The sequence below is a fragment of the Sapajus apella genome, unplaced genomic scaffold, assembly GCF_009761245.1.
Source record: "Sapajus apella isolate SASKATOON/1434 unplaced genomic scaffold, GSC_monkey_1.0 scaffold3, whole genome shotgun sequence".
In the NCBI taxonomy this organism is placed as follows: Eukaryota; Metazoa; Chordata; class Mammalia; order Primates; family Cebidae; genus Sapajus; species Sapajus apella.
Genome location: NW_022436943.1, coordinates 30,661,724 through 30,686,637, shown reverse-complemented (window position 1 = coordinate 30,686,637; position 24,914 = coordinate 30,661,724). Strand labels below are relative to the sequence as shown.

The 24,914-nt window shown below is 36.6% G+C and overlaps 1 protein-coding gene across 5 annotated transcripts in view; it reads right to left on the bottom strand.

Annotated features, from left to right (window-relative positions):
* OXR1 (oxidation resistance 1) overlaps positions 1-24,914 on the bottom strand; it is a 479,029-nt gene that overhangs the window by 289,826 nt on the left and 164,289 nt on the right. Inside the window, exon 1 of one of the 5 annotated variants that reach the window (XM_032246247.1) lies at positions 10,989-11,125. The exons of 3 other annotated variants lie outside the window; for them this stretch is intronic. In XM_032246247.1, the coding sequence (XP_032102138.1) occupies positions 10,989-11,014 (26 nt within the window). In that variant the 5' untranslated portion in view covers positions 11,015-11,125. Of the gene's footprint in view, positions 1-10,988; positions 11,126-24,914 lie in introns of those variants that run through there. One more of the 5 variants, XM_032246213.1, reaches the window with a different exon arrangement.

The following is a 24,914-nucleotide window of genomic DNA, read 5'->3' as shown; positions in this document are numbered from 1 at the left end:
CCCAGCAGCTCTCCTGCGTTGGAGTCTATGCCTCCAGTTCTCCCAGGTTAATGCTGCAAGCTGGTAGCTCTACAGTTCTGAGTTCTTGGAAGTGGCTGTACTCTCATGGCTCCAGTAAGTATTGCTTCAGTGGAGGCTCTCTGCAATAACTCTACTCCTGAGAGAAATCTCTTCCTGGGACCCCAGGCTACCCACAACAGTCTTTGGTGGAGGAAGCCATACAACCACAGCTCTTGAATTCTGCATGTCTGTAGAATTAGCACCATGTGGACACCCACAAGGGTTTACAGCTTGTACCTTCCAGAGCAGGTTGAGCCACACTTGGGCCCACCTGAGCCATAGTTGGGGCAGCCAAAGAGCACTGTACCAGAATGCAGGGTCAGAGTCCCATGGCAGACCTGGGCAGCAAATACTAAGAGAACCTCTCTGGAAATGTGGCCGTAAAGTTCCTAATTTGCCTCAAAAATCTTTGAAATGCCTTTGGGGTCATTTATCCATTATCTTGATAAATAGAACCTGGCTTCCTTCTATCCATATCAACCTCCTTAGTAAACAGTTGCTTGGTCAGACCCTTAGAATTCTCTCCTGAACATGCTTTTTTTAAATTGTTTATGTGGCCAGGCTAAGAGTTTTCCAAATCTTTCTGTTCTTCTTATCTTTTAGCTATAAACTCTGTCTTTAAATCATTTCTCTCCACTTGCATCTACTATAAGTAGTTAAAAGCACCTGTCAACATTTTACCTAAACATCTTCTTCCACTAGATAATCTAGTTTATCACTCTTAAATTCTATCTTCCATAAAGTCCTCAGGTATGGACACAATTCAGCCAACTTCTTTGCCATTTTGTAAGAAGAATGGCCTTTCCTTCACTTTCCAATACCTTGTTCTACATTTCCAATTGAGAGCTCATCAGAATAGCATTTACTGTCCATATTTCTACCAACATTTTGATACCGATCACTTAAATAATTCCTAAGAAGACTTTGGTGCTCCCTATAGCTCTTGCCTCTGTGCCTTCACCAGAATTGTCCTTAATGCTCCATTTACAGTAATCTAGCCTTTTCTAGCCTAATCCTCCAAATTCTTCCAGCCTCTGTTTGTTACAAAGTTCCAAAGCTGCCTCCACATTTTCATGTAGTTATTATGGTACCACCCCACCTCTTGGTACCAATTTTCTGTCTTAGTCTGTTTTTGTTGCTACAACAGAATAACACAGACTGGGTAGAGGAAATACATTTATTTCTCAAAGTTCTGGAGACTAGAAAGTCCAATATCAAGGTGCCAGCATCTTGTGAGGGCCTTCCTGATGCATCATCCTATGGCAGAAGGTAGAAAGTGAAGAAAACACTAGAAAGGGCAGGGAAAGGGACCAAAATCATCCTTTTATCAGAAACCTATTTCCAAGACAACTACCCCACTTCTGGGACAATAGCATTAATCTTTTAATAAAAGATGACCTACTCCAAAGTTATTTTGCATGTCAGTGAATCCCAGTGCCTACCATGGTGATTGGCACACTGGCTGGCACATTGGAGATAGTTATCAAATGTCTTTAATAGATAAGTAGGCATTCAATTAATAAATTCTAGCTTAAGAAGCAGAGAACTACTGAAAATTTTGATGAGAATTGTCTAAAAAATGATGCCACTCAGATGTCTTAGCCACTTAGAGGTCAATTTGATGATGTGTTTTTATGTACAATGCATATAATAAATACAGGAATAAAATGCAATTTACAGGAAGAATGCACACATATAACACACACAAACACATGCACACACATTTCTTTAAATGGCCTCTTGGATTCCTGAGTCTCCATTCATCTGTCATTTCTTGGTTAACATGGGACTTAAAGTCTAATTTGATGACCAGTTCAAAGAACAGCTGGACAGAAGGATTAACAAGGCTCAAAAGGTAATCAAATAGCTGCCACTATATTGTTATGTTATCATGGATGAATATTCTATAGGCTATGCAAGCTGCAAAAAAAACATGGTAGGCAAAATCATGGGGTGGAGAAAAAAATAACAATAGCTGCTCATCAAGATAGATTCCATTTGTTTCTTCTTCAAACTACATTGACAGCATTAAATAATTTCCAACATATTTACTTTATCAATAAAAATAAAACAAGATGGCCAGGAGTGGTGGCTCATGCCTGTAATCCCAGCACTTTGGGAGGCAGAGGCGGGCAGATCATGAGGTCAAGAGATTAAGACCATCCTGGCCAACACAGTGAAACCCCATCTCTACTAAAAATACAAAAATTAGCTGGGCATGGTGGCACAGGGAGCCTGTAGTCCCAGCTACTCAGGTGGCTGAGGCAGGAGAATTGCTTGAACCCAGGAGATGGAGGTTGCAGTGAGCCGAGATCATGCCACTGCATTTCAGCCTGGCAACAGAGCGAGACTCCATTTCAAAAAAACAAAAGACAAGACAAAAAACAAAACAAAAGAATAAAAATAAATAAATAAGACAATGGTGCTAGATGTATCAAATTCCATTATCTGATCATTTTTTCAAGTTTTGTTTTTATTTCATAAGCAATCCAATGCTTTTTTAGGATAAATAATGTTACTTCTGCTTCTACTGAACATACTGAAAGCCCAGAAAATCCTTAATAAAAAGCTGTTCAGGAAACAACCACACTATGATATGGTCATATGACTCAATGAATGGATTTGAATTGTCAGAGGAAGAGGCAAATGGGTATGGGACGGAAAAATAATATCTGCATTCTATTCCCAGCTATATCTTCATCTTCTGGGTGACCTGTGATGACTCACATCTCTCTGAGTGCTTGCAGTGAGTCAGAATTGTTTTAAAAAGTTCTTTAATTCTATATCATAGATCATTTCCACTGGAAAGCATACAATACAAAATGATCTGTTTTTATTTTTTTCTTCTATCTCTCCAAAGGAAAACTTATTAACTTCCTGTGTGGTTTGAAGTGAAATGTCATTAATTTTATAGCATTTCATAGTGAAAAACTAATCATAAAAGTGTTATAGAAAAGATTTTTTAAAGTTTTTTAGTTACGTGACTAAAGGGCACTGAATTTTACAGCCCAGAAGCAGTAGCTCTATTGAAATTTGGAGATTAATCTAGATCTATTGGGAAAACACTAAATATGCCTTTTGTGGTATCAGATTCAATAGATCATTATGTAAAAATACAAACTTTCAAATTTCCTCTTCTTTAAGAATTACCCAGAATCCTGGGAGTCAAAAGAGTCCAAAGTTCTGGGTCTGACCCCAGGAAGCTGCATTTCTGCCCAGTATTCCAGGTGACTGATTGGACCAGACAATATTTTCGGTAACACTGCTCTAGAGGATCATCACCTGTTCCTTTGTTGGCATCTCTTTGAGAATTACATTAACATCTATAAATAGAATGACTCATGACTAACATTAGGAATTCAGACACAGACTCTTCATTTTAACACTCAGTAGTGAAATGAGAAGACAGGTTTAAAGGACATGCATTTGACCTTGGCTAATGTTTTCATCAACAGACAGTATTTCAACTGAGACTTTACACTTGCTCCTGAAATTTCTATAATTTATTTTAGTTGTCTTATTTAGCTTCTGGTCTCTGGGTTGATTTTAGTGTAAAAATTGTGAAGATGTAAATTATCGTTTAATAATTAGATTGCTCAATCCTGATGAAATGTACAAAAATATTGGGTTAGTGAGTTTTTTATTTGTTTTCTAAAACATGGGCCTTGGCCAACACACATATTAAATTTTCTGACTAACTCAAAATAACAAATACTTTGGTATATGATGCTTGACCAAGGGCACCAAGTCATGCAAAAGCAATAGTATCAGAAGTCTGCCCTGGACAACTTTGGAACTCTAAATCACTCCATAAGCAAATGAAGGAAGGAAATGTATCAAACTACATTTATTAAGTTTTATCGAATAATAGCTGTGTGCAAGCAGCAAGAGTACAAAGAAAAGCACTATAGTGTTAGTTCTTAACTTTCAATATGCAGTTACTAAAAAATGTGAGAAGTATTCAAATAAGTACACACAAAAAAATGCTCACAGGATGTCAAGGCAGAAGAGACGCAGTCCATCTGGGGAAGTAAGGAAGGCTGGAAGACAGCAATTAAACTGGAATGAAAGCAACAATACAGAGTTGAAAAACATCTGCCTCAGTTCACAAAATCTCATAGTTTGGAGTAAAAGTGTGAGGGATTGAGCGTGGGAACAGAAAACTGGAAGAGTATGTTGGGGGCAGACTAATAATAGCATATATTCATTCCATGAATAAGATAATTAATCAATTCTGCGATGAACTTTAGGTATTATTATTATTTTAACATTTTAACACCTCTGAAATGAAGATGCCATTAAGTGGGTAGCAGTTTTGATGTTGTCATTACCTATACATGGACATCAAAACTTGCAAAGTAGGTGTCAGCAACTTGAAATAAAATGACTCTTTAAATTTTTTTATATTTATTTAATTTTTAATTTTTTTTTTTTTTTTTTTGGAAATGAAGTCTTGCTATGTCTCCCAGGCTGGAGTGCAGTGGTGCCATCTCAGCTCACTGCAACCTCCACTTCCCGGGTTCAAGCAATTTTCCTGCCTTAGCCTGCCGAGTAGCTGGGACTACAGGCACATGCCACCACACCCAGGTAATTTTTTATATTTTAGTAGAGATGGGTTTCACTGTATTGCCCAGGCTGGTCTTGAACTCCTGAGCTCAGGCAATCTGCCTGCCTAAAATGGCTCTTTTAAGAAATACTTCAACTCTAATACTCCTGATGAAATGGAGAAAACTGTGTGGGAAAACACAAATATCAATGACTCTTAGGTGGAAAGAGACTCATAAAGGTCATACTTAAAATGTAAAGTTGTAATAATTACCTTAACCAATATATTTTTTCTTATATTTCCCTTTTCTTTATGCATTACAGTGACATATAATAAAAACCTTTTTTCCTGAAGTATAAAAAAGGTCTTTCAATAAGAATAAAATAATAATTCAAAGAGTAAGAATGTATTGTGTCATAGTTTAATTGACAGATTTTTTTTCTTAGCGGTACATAAAATAATGGTGTGTTTTGTGATCACTGCCATCTTAGATTTGATGAAATAGGCTGCTCAGCCCTTGTGCATTGTGCACCTAAGCTATGCCAAGCACTATGCTAGATGCTGGGAGGATAATAGTGGGCGAAACATGACAATGTCTCAGATCTTACAATGCTTACAGGCTAAGGTTCTGAATGATGGCTGAAAAGACTGGGCTATGTATTATAATTGGATGCCATCAGGAGAGTTTAAGAACAGGAGTGATATGATCAGATATAGTTTGAGCGAAGTTAGCTCTGGCAGTAGCATATAGGAGAGAAGGCAGGAAAAGGAACTAGTGGTAGGAGGAATAGTTAGAAAAGTCTTGAAATAGTTTGTGTGAGATATAATGAGGGCCTGAATTAAGGCACGGTCACAGACAGAGAAAGAAAAAGAGGATTTAATCAACATGATTCCTGCTGCTCATAGTTCATGATCAAAGAAATCCAGCAGACAATTTCAACTGCCTTCACACTGATGGAAATATACTAAAGCATTTGAGAGCTATTCTATCATCAAACATATTTTTCATTTTCAAAGTGGTCCACATACTTTACCTTTGGTTAGCCCAACACTTAGGGTAAGGCACCATGCTAAGCACTGGGAATACAAAGAAGAGTCTTCCCAGGTGAGAGAAAGAAATCCATGGGGGATGTGATGACACCAATGTGATTATGTGCATTAAAACCAACTGGGTGAGCTCAAAGTGCACAGCACCCCTGGAGATGGAAAAGATCTCCAAGGGGCAGTCACATCTGACCAGGCACTTTAAGAAGTAGCACAAAGAAGCCATTCTACGTTCTTGTACAATGCAAGAAAAAGCATTCTAGGCAGAGGTAAGCTTGTGCAAAAACAAAGAGGTGAGAAAGAGCAGAGCACATTTCGGGCAATTTTCAGTATATGGCTATGTCTTGTTATAAGACACTTATCAATAGTGGGAGAGGTTGGGGGCAGATAATCCAAAAGGCCTTACATCTATTAAAAGGCTTCAGTTTCGTCCTGTTACACTACAGACCCGCTAAAGGATTGCCTACGTTTCATTATTATATGCTATATAAATAGGCCCTTAAAATGTTTTTTCACTGTAAATTGGATTCCACATAGAAAGAATCCTCTAAAGAATTTTCAACAAATTTCAAAGTAAACAACAAAAAGCAAAGGAAGAGATTTCAAATGTGACCATACTTTAAGGATGCAATTAATTTTAAATGTTCTCATAAAGTAAAATTCCAGGAGCAGTAAATTGGTGACCAAGTTACACTTTTGTTTCTTTAAAAGTCCATTATCAAGTAGAGTGGGTGGCCCTATTTTCAGAATTATTCCATGATGCACTTTGATGTAACAGAAAGAAAAGGTATCCATAGATACAGAGTGCTGCTGGTGGTGATTTTTATTTTTTGGTGAAGATAACAAGATAGGAAACAATTTTCCTGTTAATTAAAACTTACTCTTTTATATTTCTGAGCATTATATTTTAAAGAAACTACATATATATAATGAATTTTTGGATATATATGTGGTTAATGGTTATTTTAACATAAACATTTTGGTTTGCTGTCCTTTTATAGGGTAAATTAAAAGATAGTGCTGTCTTTAAGTTCAGACTTACACGGATTCAGAGATTTCAGAAAATGCAATGGAATAAAAAATTCAGTTAATATCATACTTCTCTTTTGGACATTTGTGGGGTTCAGTACCCATCTTGTATCATCTTTAATTTACCATTGAAAAATTAACAACTTCTTTGTCCTGAGTCTGTACTTACACATGAGCTTACCAGACAGAAACCAAATGCAGATGGAGTTAGGAGCTAGACTATGGTTCATGTGTCTGGCATACAATATGTCAGCTAGCCTCTGGGACCTGGAATTGAGCACTCAGTGGACATTTAGCCAATTTGCTCCCCTTCCCCAAATCATTTCACGTTCTCATATGTTTTTAACTCCCTACTGTTTGAGCGGTAGCAGCCTTCCTGCTGTTATATCCTATTTATTATTTTTAAGCATGTAACTCTCAGTCTCACCCACTAACCTGTAAAACTCTGGAAGGCAGGAATCGTGTTTCATTCAGTTTTTTAATATTCTTATTTTTAAAAAAGTCAAGGGCTATGCAAAAAATTAAAGCTAAGGAAATGTATGTAGAACCAAATTGGAAATATATGCACAATACTTAAAACTTCTATTGCTAATTTCAACAGAGACAAGTGTTTCTAGAAAACAATTGAAATTTTATATTATATCAGCGACATAATTCTTCTGTCTCTGTGCTATTTTAAAATCATAAAGTTTTCAACCAGCATAGTTTAACACCATCAAAACTAATATTTGAAAGAAAAAAGAAAATTTCTTGTTATTCTGAATTTAAAACAACCATTATATAAACTGAAACTAACTGGCTTTCAAGTAAATGATTATGTGTATACAAAATTGCTTAAAATGTTAAAGCTAAAAGAACACATCCTTAACTCTATTCTGATCCATGTATAAGAAGGAAAATTATAATGCATTCTGCAGATAACTGTTTTGTTTCTAAATGGGCAGAATTCATCCGTATATACAAAACATACATTAGAACCAGTATATATGCTTATAAGATTTCCAATTGCAATGATAATAAGTCAAACTTTTTGCACATATCCCATACTCAGATGTGGCCCTTGATTTCACATAGTCAAGACTGGAATGTTCAGAGTATCAACATGAAAACTCACATGCTCAGGTGACTGCATTCTTGTCATCACCTCAAGAGCATATTGTGCTACACTAAACCTTGAGGGAATGAGCACAATTTCATTTAGACATTAGGATATTTGTTTCACAGACACTGGAGCTGTGAAGAGTCAAGCTCAACATCTCTAGCCTTGATAGGTTCCACAGCAGTGCAAAGAACGTGTTATATTTTTTCTGGGTTCCCAATTTGTAGTGAGAACTTCACTGAATATCACAGTTTGCTGCTTTACAGAATGTTACCAAATTAGCAAATTTTCTAGTTCTAGAAGCAAGAAAAGTTGGGGAAATGACTAGATAAGCTCTTCGTTTTTAAGAAATAAAAAAATGAGGAATTGCCTTTCTGAGGTGCACAGGCAAATTATCAATTGGTGTTGAAGTTTTGTTTTGCCTTAAAACGGAAACTAAAAACAAAAACATAAACAAAAAACCCTCTTTCAGAGCTCTATAAAATGAAAATATAAGAACATTTAAATAATCACAGTCGTATACTCAAGAGATACGTGGGTGGCTTCAAAAGGTTTGCTCTGTTTTACTTGGAACGCTAATTGACCTTACAAGAAGTTTGGGATTGACAGTTTGTTGTGTACAGTGCACTGCTGCCGCATCAGCCAAGAAGGGCAGACTCTTAGGGAGAATGACCTAGGCAATGTGTTGATTTCAGAGCTGCCTCTCATTTTCTGCTTCATATTTTGATTGCTTTTCCTTTTCAACCCATAATTGGGAACTGCAAAAATATAGTGGTTTTTTTTCATTTCCAGCAATGAAAATTTAATATTAAATGTACCCAATTCCTTATGATTTGCTACAAAGAATCTAAACTGAAAATACTACACAGACAAATATGAAAAGATTTACCACATTCTTTGAGGTGATATGGAGTAATTTAAGAAATGAGTACTTGGGAGGTAGACAGGCATAATTCTGATCACTTAATCATTAAGGAATTGCAGTGTTATGAGGAACGTCTTCATAATCAGACCTAAGGTTTGGTAAAAGCACCTGGCTCACTGCACTCTTTCTGTCAGGTGTCTATTTTAAACACCCAGGCAACTGATCATTCCCTTATCTGAACATCCAACATTGCATGAATAAATTATGATTCATTCATCACATGAAATATTATGCACCAATGCAAAGCTCGGCTATAACTCTATTGGCCTAGAGTAAGCACTGTAATGTAAGACTTGATGAAATATCAAGTTTCAGAGTAATGTTTATGGTAAATCTTTATTTTTGTTTAAAAGCGTGTATGCCTGTGAGAGAGCATACATGTGGTAAGCATGAAAATATGTGAAAGAGCTGTGGATGGTTTTCCTTGTTCTCCATGCCCAGACAGTAGAATTAGAGAGGGGATATGGCTCCTACTGACTCCAATGGACACAGAAAACAAATTAAAAGAAAACAATAAAAATAAAAGAAATCCTCTTAATGCATCATTAAGATTTTCTTTTATTTGCATCAATATGCACATATTTTATAATTTGAATATCTAATGAAGGAAATGTAAAATCGATTTTTAACAAGTAATTTGGGATGGAATTTATTTTAATTTTTAAGAAATCTATTACCAAGCTTCTGTGGACTCTACCATCACCATTTACTGGCTGTGTAGAGCTGGATAATTTGCTTATTCTTACCTCAGTATGCTACCCGTTACAATGGCACGTCTAACAATACAGACTTTGCAGGAGTGGTTGTGATGGCGGCGTTAACACAGGCAAAGCCTACAGAACACAGTATACAATGTGCAGCCTACATTCAACAGTAACTTTGGCTTTGAGTAGAAGTGGTGCTGTATCTGGGACTATTTCTAAAGGAATAACTTGCTAAGCTATCTGGTAATTCTACTGGTTCTGTGACTACATGGAATATGCTTATATTCTATGTAGCTGGCTGCATTTGGCTCAGAGCTATAGATGGTTTTCCTTGTTTAAATATTGATGGAAGGGAGGCAAGAAGAACTGCAAGTATTTTTCTTATTCTTAAATGAAGAGTCAAAAGTGGTCAGAGGGGTAACAACAGCTGAGGGAGGTTAATTCTTAACAAGGCAATTTCAACCCCTAAAATAGATGTATAAGTTAGGTAAAATTTATATTTTTAAAATCAAATTTCCAGATAATTGTTTTCTGGCTTCCAAGACGCAAATTCATGATCAACTATAAATGTCAAGCCAGGCAGAAGAGTGCTAATTAAGTAATCTGGTTAAGTACTCAGCTTTCCAAAATTGTGTTTTTCTCACCTGCCCACCTATAAACTCTGTATCAGAGAACAAAATAGCTTTAATTATATAAAAGCATAATATAATCTTGAAATCTAAATGATGTTAAAAACATCAATGATGTTATCTATGTCTGACAGAAATAATGAAAAGGAAAATGCATTCTTATAGTCAAGAATAATGAGAATTCAGGAGTAAAGGTAGTTTGCTTCCAGAGGCAGGAGATTTCTGCACTTTTGTTTTATCTGATGTTCTAAAAGAGCACCTACCTGGTCGTCTATCAAGGCCAATGAGGCCTATGCCCATAATGAGGTCTAGGCCTGTAACAACTGAAAAGCAAGAATATGGAATAATTTTTGTTGCTAATCCTCTGCTATTATTAGTTTAAATAGTAAGTGGTTGAAACTATTATTCACAAAATAATATAGACAACAATTTGTCATGATTCTGGTTTGTTCAGATCATTTTAGATTATTTTAAATAATATATTTAAATTGAATACAACATACTGAAATATATAAGTGCTTAATATATTTTAATTGAGAATACAAATTATAATGATCTCCCTATGCCATTTAAAACCGCTTAACCCATACAATAAAACTGTATTCATAAATGATAGATGGTGCTGAGTTGAAATTTGGAAAAACAGCAGTTAAAAATTACAAAGAACTATGACTTTGAAAGGGATCGTATGCAATGAATACTGCACAGGAAACATATCAGAAGGGTTTTCCCTTCCTTTAGTACCTATGTCTTTGGCAGCCTGCCTTGTTCATGGCCCCATTTCACCAAGAACCAAACGGCAACAGAAATCCACCTGTTTGGTCACATAAGCACAAAGATTTGATTTCTCACTTGCACAGAAATCAGAGAGCTATTTCATAATGGAACTAGGAAACGTTTTCTTCATAACACAGGAAGTAACAACAGACGGAGGCTGGTAGATGCCACCTACCCGGGGCTGTTTTTGTCCTTCGTCATTTCTGTGCAGGCAAGCAGGCAACCTTATATCTGCGTGGGAGCTGGGTCGCATCTGATGAGAGTTCTGTTACCTGTGAGCCTCGTACTTGAGGTCTCGGTAGCTCCACCCACTACCTCGGCTAGGAGCCCGGCTGTTGTGGGGTGGTGCTGGTATCAGACCAATATCTAAGGCAAATCCCATGTAGCAAGCTGTCATTACTCAAAGAATATGCCGTTCAGTGTGTAAACGAAGGGGGGGTGTTAAATACGATGACTCTTCAGATATATATGTGAGAAAGATGCTTCTGGAAGTGTATTTTTCTTTGTACGCTATAAGGAAAACACAGCAGCGATTTAGAGATAGTGCCTATATTAGACTTTTAACCAAAGAACACAAGAATATTGGCACTGACACTGCTATCATTGTAATTCATTGTGTCCTTAAAATGTGCTAGGCATTGTGGTAAGTGATTTAAATGCATGACTTCATCAGTCTCACAGTGGACTATAAGGAAAGTGCTATTTGTATTTCCATCGAACAGAATAAACAATAGAAAATTACCGAGGTTGAGGAACTTGCCCACAGTTACACAGCTAGTAAGTGGCAGAGATGAGATTTGAATTTCGTCCTGTAAGACCCCAATGCTGACTACTTGAATACTTTACCCTACTTCCCTCCCCTTGATAAACTGCTTTCAGGAGAGCCCTTTATATCACCAGATCATTATTTCTTTACGTTAAAAGAAAAATACTTAGATAAGATAGATCAATGATTTATTGTGAAGCATTCTACTAGAGATGAGCCTCAGTTATCAAAAGTCAAATTAATACCCTCAAAAATTTAAGATGCCCTCAAAGTAACATTTGACTTTTAACGTATTTTGTAAATAAGAGAGGTGTATGATGATACACAAAATTTGTAGACATGGTCTTCAGCTATAAATTATGTAGCATTATAACAAATAGAACTACCAGAAAGAATATACCATGTGTCTTTTAAGGAATATGTTGAGGGTGGGATAAAAGCTTATTAAGTTTTCTCCTACCAGAGTTCATCACAAAAATTTGGTTTCCTTTGTTTGTTTGTTTTGTTGTTGTTTAGGTTTGTTTTTTGAGACAAGGCTTCATTCTGTTGCCAAGATTGGAGTTCAGCGGCACAATCTTGGCTCAATGCAGCCTCAACCTCTCAAGTGATCCTCCTGCTTTAGCCTGCAGAGTAGCTGAGAGTACAGGCACACATCACCCTCCCTGGCTAATTTTTGTATTTTTTGGTAGAAATGGGGTCTTGCTATGTTGCCCAGGCTGGTCTCAAACTCTTGTCCTCAACGATCCTCCCACCTCAACCTTCCAAAGAGCTGTAATAGCAGGCATGAGCCATTGTGGCTGGTCAAAAATTTGATTTCTAAGTGGAGAAGTTCCCTGTGGATTCAGAGAAGTCATGAAACAGGATAGCCCCAGGGTATTTCCACACCTTAACTTGTAAAGAAAAGTAGAAATGAGTCAGAGCAATGTCCTTAGAATACAAGCTAATTTGTTAAGAACCACATTTGAACACAAGGGTCTACCTTGCAGAATTCTGGAGGGTATCAGGGATGAGGAGACAAGCCACTTCTCATCACACTCATATTTTTCACTCTCATTTATCTGTCTGGATTGGAAAGAAAACTGTCACAAAGCCAATCTCTGTTTGATAGCCTAGTAAGAAAGGGCTCTTCTTGCTTCCCTCTGCAGATAGTAGGGTCTGAAAAGAATTATAAGGCCCTGATCTTGTTAATGCTCCTGTTAATCAGCATGTCCAACCCAGGTGAAATCAAAGTCAACTTGTTTTTAAGAAAGGACACAGCCTGGCTCCACAAACATTTCATTTTTGCCACTGTTCTCTAAGAGGAGCTGCACTTTTCTTGCACTTTAAGAGAAGTAGGAGATATGATTTGCCACGAATAGGGTTAAGCTATGAATTAATTAGTATGAATGTCCTTTCATTTCTGCTCCTAACATTTCTATTGAGATAGAATGTGATTAAGTGGACATTTAGAGTATACTTAAAAAGTAAATAAGGTCTAAAATAGGCAATGGATAATGGACATGGATGGGAATGACGGTAAAAATGATGGCTTGGTAATTAAGTGTGGTTAGAGGATGCATAGGAGACAGGCATGGTAATGAGGCTAGTCTTCTTTTAGCACAAGCTGGAAGTGGTGCAGCTGGGGTGCTGCCCTGAATCATGACCAAGTTAATAATGAGCAGTTCTCAAACTGCAGGCACCAGACAGCATGCTTCAGTATCCTGCAGATCAATTCACCTGGCACTGTAAAAATGCTAATGTTTGGATGGGCTCTTACAATAAAGCTTTTAAGCCTCATGGTACTTTTCACCTCTATATTGTGGTTTGGTTTATAATGATTCAGATTTCACCCTTCTTTGGTATTTCATGCTACATAAAGCCTCTGAAATGATGGAAAAAGTATCACTAGTCCATGAGGTTATAACTAGAAATAAAATAGGTAAGATAAGTGTGTTTGTCTACTTCACTCTACTGCAAGGCTCCTTAATAATAGGACAGCAGGTGGAGATTATCAGGAGTACTTTGGCTTCCATTTAATTCCCTGTAAATAAATGGCTCTGTTGGTAGACTTATTAGACAAAGGATTTAGAAACATCAGAAGAACTCTCTTTGAATTCCTAATGTTTATTACCCAATGTCATATCTAAACTATTCATATTTGTTCTTAAATACTGTGATTTATATTAACTTATCGTAATGCTAATAACTGTGAGATATATATATATATATATATATGGGTGTGTGTGTGTATATATATATATATATTTTTTTTTTTCTACAAGAATTTTGTAATTAAATGTTTCCGATAACTCTTTTAAAATAAATTCTTTAAAAAAAACCGGGATACATGTGCAGAACATGCAGGTTTGTTACATAGGCATAGGCATGCCATGGTGGTTTGCTTCACCTATTGACCCATCCTCTAAGTTCCTGCCCCTCACCTCCCACTGCCCCACAGGCCCTCTGGTGTGTATTTTTCTCCTCCCTGTGTCCATGTGTTCTGATTGTTCAACTCTCACTTATGAATGAGAATATGTGGTGTTTGGTTTTCTGTTCCTGTGTTAGTTTGCTGAGGATGATGGCTTCCAGCTTCATCCATGCCTGTAAAGGACATGATCTCATTTCTTTTTGCGGCTGCATAGTATTCCATTGTGTATATGTGCCACACTTTGATAATCCAGTCTATCACTGATGGGCATTTGGGTTGGTTCCATGTCTTTGCTATTATAAATAATGCTGTAATAATCATATATGTGCATGTATCTCTATAGTAGAATGATTTATATTCCTTTGGGTATATACCCAGTAATGGGATTGCTGGGATGAATGGTATTTCTTGTACTTGATCCTTGAGGAATTGCCGTACTGTCTTTCACAATGGTTGAGCTAATTTACATTCTCCCCAACAGTGTAAAAGCATTCCTATTTCTCCACAGCCTCGTCAGAATCTATTATTTCCAGACTCTTTAACAATCCATTCTGGTGGTGTGAGAAGGTATCTCATTGTGGTTTTGATTTGCATTTCTCTGATGATCAGTGATGTTGAGCCTTTTTTCATGTTTTTTGGCCGTGTAAATGTCTTCTTTTGATAAGTGTCTGTTCATGTCCTTTGCACACTTTTTGATGGGGTTTTTTCTTGTAAATATGTTTAAGTTTCTTGTAAATTCTGGATATCAGACCTTTGTCAGATGGCTAGATTGCAAAAATTTTCTCCAATTTTGTAGGTTGCCTGTGAACTCTGATAATAATTTCTTTTGCTGTGCAGAAGCTCCTTAGTTTAATGAGACCCCATTTGTCAACTTTGGCTTTTGTTGCAATTGCTTTTGGCATGTTAGTCATGAAGTCTTTGCCATGCCTATGTCCTGAATGGAATTGCCTTGGAAAGCAAAAAAAAAATCAGGGGTTGCCATCCTAGTCTCTGACAAAACAGACTTTGAGCCAATAAAGATCAAAAAAGACAAAGAAGGGCATTATGTAACGGTAAAGGGAACAATTCAACAAGAAGAGCTAATTATTCTAACTACATATGCACCCAATTCAGGACAATCCAGATCCACAAAACAGGTTCTTAGAGCTCTACAAAGAAACTTAAGACTGCCATACAATAATAGTGGGAAATATTAACACCCCACTGTCAGTATTAGATCAACGAGACAGAAAATTAACAAAGATATTCAGGACTTGAACTCAGCTCTGGATTAAGTGAACATAGTAGATGTCTACAGAACTCTCTACCCAAAATCCACAGAATATACACTCTTCTCAGCACCACATGGCACTTATTTTAAAACTGACCTCATAGTTGGAAGTAACATATTCCTTAGCAAATGCAAAAGAACTGAAATCATAACAGACAGTCTCTCACACCACAGTACAATTCAGTTAGAACTCAGGATTAAGAAACTCCCTCAAAATCACAAAATTTTATGGAAATTGAACAACCTTTTCCTGAATGATTCCTGAGTAAATAATGAAATTAAAGCAGAAATAAATAAGTTCTTTGAAATCAATGAGTACAAAGAGACAATGTACCAGAGTCTCTGGGACACAGCTGAAGCAGTGTTAGGACAGAAACTGACAGCACTAAATGCCCACATCAGAAAGCCAGAAAGATCTCAAATTGACACCCTAATGTCACAATTAAAAGAGCTAGAGAGGCAAGAGCAAACTAATCCAAAAGCTAGAGGAAGACAAGAAAAAAACTAAGATTAGAGAAGAATTGAGGAATACAGAGACATGAAAAACCCTTAAAAAAGTCAATAAATCCAGGAGTTGGTTTTTCTGAAAAAGCTAACAAAATAGATAGACTGATAGTTAGACTAATAAAGAAGGAGAGAAGAATCAACTAGACACAATAAAACCTGATAAAGGGGATATCACCACTGATCCCACAGAAATACAAATTACCATCGGCAACTACTATAAACACCTCTATGCAAATAAACTAGAAAAATCTAGAAGAAATGGATAAATTCCTGTATGCATACACCCTACCAAGACTAAACCAGGAAGAAGTCGAATCCCTGAATAGACCAGTAACAAGTTCTGAAATTGAGGCAGTAATTAATGGCCTACCGACCAAAAAAAGCCCAGGATCAGACAGATTCACAGCTGAATTCTACCAGAAATACAAAGAGGAGCTGGTACCCTTCCTTCTGAAACTATTCCAAACAATTGCAAAAAGGGACTCCTCCCTAACTCATTTTATGAAGCCAGTATCATCATGACAGCAAAACCAGGAAGAGATACAAGAAAAAAAGAAAACTTCAGGCCATTATTCCGGATGAACATTGATGCAAAAATTACCAATAAAATACTGACAAACCAAATCCAGCAGCACATCAAAAAGCTTATCCACCACGATCAAGTAAGCTTTGTCTTTGCAAGGCTGGTTCAACACATGCAAGTCAATAAACATAATGAATCACATAAACAGAACCAAAGAGAAAAACCACATTATTATCTCAATAGATGCAGAAAAGGCCTATGATAAAACTCAACATCCCTTCATGCTAAAAACTCTCAATAAACTAGGTATTGATGAAACATATCTCAAAATAATAAGAGCTATTTATGAAAAACCAACAGCCAATATATATTAAATGGGCAAAAGCTGGAAGCATTCCCTTTGAAACCTGGTACATGACAAGGATGCCCTCTCTCACCACTCCTATTCAACATAGTATTGGAAGTTTTGGCCTGGGCAATCAGGCAAAAGAAAGAAATAAAGGGTATTCAAATAGGAAAAGAGGAAGTCAAGTAGTTTCTGTTTGCAGAAAACATGATTTTATATTTAGAAAACCCCATCATATCAGCCCAAAAACTTCTCGAACTGATAAGCAAATTCAGCAAAGTCTCAGGATACAAAATCAATGTGCAAAAATCACAAGCATTGCTTTACACCAATAGGCAGGCAGAGAGCCAAATCATGAACTCCCATTCACAATCGCTACAAAGAGAATAAAATACCTAGGAATACAGCTAGCTACTGATGTGAAGAATCTCTTTAAGGAGAACTACAAACTAGCACTCCAGGTAGTAAGAGAGGACACAAACAAATAGAAAAACATTCCATCCTCATGGATAGGAAAAATCAATGTCATGAAAATGGCCATACTGCCCAAAGTAATTTATAAATTCAATACTGTTCCTATCAAACTACCATTGACATTCTTCACAGAATCAGAAAAAAACTATTTTAAATTTCATCTGGAATCAAGGAAGTCCCTGTATAGCTAAGAAAATCCTAAGCAAAAAGAGCAGAGCTGGAGACATCATGCTATCTGACTTCAAACTATACTACAAGGCTACAGTAACCAAAGCAGCATGGTACTGCTACCAAAACACATATATAGACCAATGGAGCAGAACAGAGATCTCAGAAATAATACCATACATCTACAACCATCTGATCTTCGACAAACCTGACAAAAACAAGCAATGGGGAAAGGATCTATTCGGTAAACAGTGCTGGGAAAACTAGCTAGCCATATGCAGAAAACTGAAACTGGATCCCATCCTTCACCTTATATAAAAATTAACTAAAGATGGACTAAAGACTTATGTAAAATCCCAAACCATATAAACCCTAGCAGATGATACTATCCTTTTAAAAAACAAAGAAAAATGTAAACACAAGTTTATAAATTCAAGCTCAGCTATTAAAAATTAAGCAATGGCTAATACTAATACTAGGAATATGGTAAGAATGGGGAAGTACCAATTATTTTAATACATTTAACCTGGGAATAATAATTGGTGACAAAACACTCCTATCATCTAGATTAACATGGTATGCTGGTATTTTAATTTCAATGTGGTAAATGTTTTATATTTTAATATGTTTTCAAAGACTAAAGATTAAATTATTACTTAAAAATCCCAACTGCTGACTAATCTCTTCAATATTATTTTTCAATTTTCTATATCTAAGGAGATAATAATTACAAACCAAATCCTACACCTTCCTGAAAGAAAAAAATGAGATTGGAAACTGTGGCTAGTAAGCTATTCATTAGTGGCTTGATACATTTTAAATGCATGCCTAGGGCTACAGTAAGTTTTAACTGTCAAATTTTGATGAATTGGAAATTATTCTATCATCCAGAACTAGAAAGGAATGGAAGTACCTTTTTATTCTTTAACTACATACCAAGTAGTTTACCATGTAATAATGTACTATATAATTTCTCTACTACTGAAATCAGCAGTACTTTCAGTATACATAGAAAAAACATCACATTTTCATTAGAGATTGAGCCAATTGTCCTGTGACATTAGGATTGAGTACAAATTGTGCAGTGGTCCATACGGCAGCCCTGAGCACAACTGTCCAGAAAATATTGTACTCTTTTAATCAAAGCAGAGCCTATTAGGCCATAGCTTTTTCGGGGAGGGTGTGGGTGTGGGAATAAACCAATAAATTAAAGACTATCATTATCTAGATAACATCCTAGAGTTTCCTTTTTTTTTTTCCTGCTTACATCCTAGAGTTTCTAAAACTGCTGTCTACCTTGAAAATTACCAATGCAGTCTGACTGCTGAGGAGCACCACTCTCAGTCCTCTCTAGAATACGGAGCAGACTTTTTTTTTTTCATTTAGTTGAAGATTAAATAAAAAGTCAATTAAGTGAACTTTTATTCATACCTCCAAATATCAGCCACAGTAAAACCTCACTGATCCAGCAACTTCAGCTATCCAGAATCTAGTCAACGCTTAAAGATTCACAAATTCTCAAAGATTTTATTCACATAATAGCTAGAACTATATCTAAAACTCTATTTCATTATTATTCTTCAAATAAGTGTTTATATCTGGTTTTTTCAGTCATTCAACAAATTTATTGAACACTTTGGTGAACACTTGGTGGCATGTTGCTAAGTACTAAGGATTCAACAATAAGAAAAAAATGATCTGGTCCTTCTCCTAGTGGGTAGCAGGGCAAAATAGAATCCACAATGTTTGGGTGTCAAATAAGAAGGTGATTGAGGTAGGGTGGGCAGTGACTATTAAAAGCCAGCACATGCCTTTAGCTACATGAAAATTCACAACGCATAGTGGTTTAGAATCTCTGAATTTAAAAGAAAATATCAGAAAAAAAGGAAAGCAAATATCAGGAAAAAAACAAGTCAAACAAAATTTAAAAAATCAAAACTAAAATAACTTTTAATTTGGGCTGCTCTAACAAAGTATGATAGACTGGGTGGCTTAAACAACACACATTTTTTCTCACAGTTCTGGAGGCTAGAGGTCTGAGATCAGAGTGTGACAGGGTGGTCAGGTTTTTGGTGAGGAATCTGAGATCAGAATGTGACAGGTGGTCAGGTTTTTGGTGAGGGATCTTTTCCTGGTTTGCAGAGAGATACCTTCTTGCTGTGTCCCCACATGGTAGTAAGAAAGCTCTGCTCTCTTCAACTCCTTATAAGGGCACTAATCCCATCACAGGAGCTTTACTCTCTTGATCCAATCTAATCCTTATTGCCTCCCAAAGGCCCACAACTCCAAATGTCATCTCATTTGGGATTAAGGTTTCAACATATGAATTTGAAAGGGACACAGAAATTCAGTTCTTAGCAGTAATAAACAGATAGAAATATAACTTTTTAAAAAGCAAATATCTTCTGAATATGAACAATTGCAGAAACAACAATACAACTATAATTTTCCACTATTTTGCTCCAGGCAGGTTCTAAGCACCTTTAATGGTTTATCTCATTTAATTATCCCAAGAACAGCAATAGGGATGTGTCTCTTAATAAACCCAATTCATATGCAGGTGGGGGCTAAGGTACTTAGACGTTAAGTAACTGGCCTAAGGTCACAAGGCTAGTAAATTATGGGCACCAGAAAAATGCAAATCTAATTCCATGCTTATTAAACAAGCTATGTTGTCCTGCACCAACGTGCTATGTCTGTACAGTAAACATACTGCTCTTATTTATTGAATCCTAATTGTAAGCTGGACACTGGTAAATACTTAATAAGCATCATTTTATTTAAGGCTTGGAACAAATCTATGAGAACAGCACTACTTTCATCCCCATTTTACAGATGATAAAAGTGAATCTCAGAGTAGTTAAATGATTTGCAGAGTTCAAAGCAGAACACTTACTGCTGCCCAATAGCCATATCATATAAGCCATATATGTAATTTTAAATGTCCTGGAAGTCACATTAAAAAACAAGTAACTTTAATCATGTTTTACTTAGCCCAGTATATCCAAAATATTATCATTTCAACATGTAGTCAGTATAGAATTGATTGAAATATTCTGCATTTGTTCCCATATTAAACCTAGGAAATTCAGGGTATGTTTTTCATTTACAGCATATGTCAATACAAATGTTTGGACATTATAACATAGGAATATATATCCATTTTTCTGGTTTGTGGTGGGCTTCCCAGGCTTTTTCTTTCGTTATTCAGATGACTCTGGATTTGGGTAAAATTGGTTGACAATCTAGTCCTAGTGTCCCTACCTTGATCACCTACATATACCTCTATGCTGATACCCATGGATGCAATTAGATCCACCCACGTTACAAGGTATGTGTGAACAGTCCCTAAAGATCTGTACTGCTCATTAGAAGCTGAATATCTAAAGTGCTTGTTTGTCCTATTCACGTGGCACATCATATGTGCTGCCTTGTGTGTGTTTATCTTTCTTTTTGCTTACGTCTCTCCAGTTAGAGTATAAGCCCACAAGTGGTTTTCTTTACATCTCTACAGTCCCAATTTCTAGCACAGTGTCATGCACATATTAGATAATGCATTTTAGGGGATGACAACAAGTTCCCAGGAGGAGGCAGCTTGCAGTCTGCACTGTAACTACCACAATACCTTGCCATAGACTCTCAATTCATTTTGTCTGAGTGAATGAGTTTTGCTTTACTGGCTAATATGAAAAATTCTATTGCACTCAGCATGAAAACAGCCATTAAAGAGATTATATAAGAAGGTTGTAGGAGGTGATATAAGAAATTTAGAACCCACATGCCATCCCTTATTTATAGGGAGCCATTGTCAAATTGGGGTCATGATCCTGACTTCCTGATTCCTGATAGTGTACTCTTTCCATTGTTTACATGATTTCTTTCTGCTTATACGCTTCTTCCTAATTTCTCCCAAGGGGAGAGTACTGTCCTTTAAATCAGAGGTCAAAGATAATGAAGATTGTGAGTTGTTAATAAAGACCAGTTGCATTGTGTAAAAGGCAGAACATAGTGCAGCCTTTAAATGTAAGGTAAGAAAAATTCCATTCTATGCCAAATATCCTTTATTTTGGAGATATGAAGAGGGACATTTTACTTAATGCAAAGTTATCTATGAAATTAGCCACCAAATCATTACATTTTCTTACCTAAAGTTCAGAGTTTCTAGCTTCTGGAAATAGTATTTACCTGTACATTGATAGACTTGCTATTTTTAAAGAGAGTAACCACACGTATGTGGATGCTTTTGAACATGACTTCCTTAACAACTTCTTTTCGTTTTTTTTAAACAAAAGTACAAGAGTTTGACAAATATTCTGTCAATGAATTTTAAAAGACAATTAAATGGAGATAAAAAGCAGCATAAAGGGTAAGAGAAAGTATTTTGGAGTGTTATAAATCTGGATCTGAATCCTGACTATGCCACTTACTGCAGTTGCACAGGAGGCACACAGAAGGGACAGATTTTGTTTTGTTTTGTTTTGTTTTGTTTTGTTTTGCTCAGTCACCAATCACCCCACTTTCTTTTTGGGGAAGGCACAATGTAGCATTTCTCTTCTTCTTATGGGGTTTGAGTTGCACTGAGCTGACCTTCCTGCCCCAGAAGGAATGTGTGATTCAGGTCAAGCCAAACAAGGAAAATGACATTCAATTCCAGAAACTGTAGGAACTACAGGGAGAGAGGCATGACTGGTCTTCTAAGGTGACCAGAGGATATAAACCTGTAGCTACTAGAAGGTACTCTGCCACTTCTGCAGGGAAGGCAATGTGCAAAGGTAGCTGACAGAGAGAAACGTACAGTATAGAGATGAAGGGAGGGAGATTATATCCTTTAGGTTTAGGCCTAAAGGCAGTGTGAAGCCAGCCCTACCCCTAGACTTTATATGAACCATTAAAGCTTAGGTTTTCTATCACTTGAAATTATAAGGTCCTGATGAAAAGCTCTCAACTTCATCTTTTTTTTTCCTTTATAGATACACACAAAACACCCACTTTTATTGGGCTGTGGTGAGGAGTAACTGAGCTCATATTCATAATGCCCTTGGGACACAGTGCAGTAGTGGCTATTTTGCTTTTAAATGGCACTGGAGAGTGAGGTGATTACCACTTTGTGCTGTTGGGCCAAACAGATCTTGTTTGAAACCTGGATATGCTAATTACCAGTAGTGAAAATTTGAATGAGATTACTCAATTCCAGTTTCCAAATCTGTAAACTGAGAATAATAATAATACATACTTGATAGAAACCTCATGCCAACCAGAAATGGCATATGCAAGGGTCTAGCTGACAATATGGCATATAAATGGCAGTCATGAAATGGCAGCTATCACTTATGTTATTATCAATTTCGATAATTACTGTCTAATTTTTTTATGGAGAAAGCCTTATGCATAGTATCTATTATAGTTTTTAGGCTAAAATATATGATTATTTTAAATTTCTCATTTGCGAGGAAAAAGAAATGTGAAGCAGATTTCAAAAAAACAAGGGTGACCTTAAATCGTGAAAATGGATGTAGCATCCAGAATGTAAAGCTCTACTTTACTCTTCACATCTGATCCACTTTTGATTGGTTAGACCACTTTTGGTCATATTTTTATAACCAATCACATCCAATAAAAAAGTGAGTGATCAGAGCACTGAAGAGTGAGAAACTATGTCACACTATACCTGGGACTGCTGAGCCTTGAGAAGACAGAGGGGCTTTGATAGGGCCACATGCTATAGTAGTAAAGAAGGAATGTTCCAGAACAGTAAAGGAAAACTATGGTGAGATAATATCACTCTTATTTCACATCAAAATGTACCCACTTTCCACAGTTTGATGGTCACCCCTGTCCCATCATATATAGAGAGGGTACTGGTTCTTTTCTTTCTTTCTTTCTTTTGGAGAATAGGGTCTTGCTATATTGCCCAGGCAGGTCTCCTACTCCTGGGCTCAAGCTATCCTCCTGTCTCTGCCGCCGTCAGAGCTGGGATTATAGGCATAAGCCACGATGCCCGGCCACGCTGGTTCTTTATATGGGACATAAAGTCATATTTACAAGTCCCCAATTTGCTTATAAAGTCACATGAACATATGAATAATGCAGGCTTTAAATGTTTAAACGATTAATAGATGTACTGATAATTAATGGAACAGGCACCTGTCTTTCATAGCATCACAGATACTCACAATTGAGGGTGATTAGGGAGAAGACCTGACTGAATGACTGACAAGCCCAGATTCATAGGTAATTTTGTCATTTTCTGTGTTCAAGCAGAGACTCTGTCAAGAGCAATAAAGATAGCAAGTAAGCTGTTGCTGCTAAGAAGGGCCATTCCAGATTGGCATTAGGGAATTCCTTACCAAGTCACCAGGGCCCTCATCCTGTCATGCCAACCTCACTGACCACTCCCTCCCTCACTTCCTCAGCCACACTGACCTCTGTCTTCCTCCAACACAGCAAACATGTTCCCATATTCAGCACTGTTCGCTTGCTGTTCCTTGGACTGCAGAGTCTGTCAGCAGATGCCTGCACAATGATGCCTCATTTGGCTCTTAGCTTGACTGTTACCTCCTTAGAGGTGACACCTGGCCACCACAGCTAAGGCAGTTCCTCCCCACCACTCCCCAGTCACATTCAGTCATGCTGCCCTGTGTTATCTGCGTCATAGCACTGGTCACCTCACCATGGGATGCTGTCTCATTGAAACATGTTTATTATTATCTCTCTCCTCCACTAGGAGTAAGCTCAAAGGAAGAAGAGACCTCAACAATTTTATTCATAATTGTATGTACAGCATCAGGAATAGCACCTGATTCCTAGTAGACACTCATTACAGAATTGCTGAATGAATGGATTATATTTTCTGAATCCATTCAACATTAGCTAATTTTTAATTTTTCTTAGCACAGAAAAATGCAGAAGTAAAGTTTAGATTAACCTCTGTTTAAACTGTTACAAATTACAAATTAATAAAGTGAATTCAGCTTTTTTGGCCCTCAGAATCATTTGACAATAAGCAAGGAAAAATTATCACCGCTGGAAAAGCAATTTTTTTTCTTATCTGTTTCAGTGACATTCTTAGCTTCAGAGTCAAAACACATGACATCACCCATAAAGTATGCTGCTTTGGCGCACATAAAAGCTCCTTTTCTTTTAGAAATTGTCCAGCTTATACTCTAGAATTACAACCCTTAATGAGGTTTTCCCATAGTTTCATTTCCTTCTCCTTGTCTGTTTAGTTTAACAAAGTTTATGATTCTGTAACAAAATTAGCTTTTTCTTAAACTTTGACAACCAAAATGTAAAACTCTCTGAAAGATTTCTCTATGATTTAGTGGAATAGCAGTATTGTTTATAGCACTGGGGCCACAGTAATTCAAATGATCTTATTGCTATACATGCTCTCACAAACATGCATGCATATAACACCAAAACAAAATAATTTAATCATGGGTAAAATTACCTTCTAGTTTTCTTAAGAGAAAATATTCACCAGTAGGATATTTTATCAGAAAAATGTGAGATTTAAAGGATAAACATAATATCAAGCTTTTTTTTTTTAAAAAATGTGTTATTAATATTTTTCTCCTCCTAAAATAACTTTTAGGTTTTATGGGAATATTTGATGGTAGACCAATCATCAAAGCAAAAAG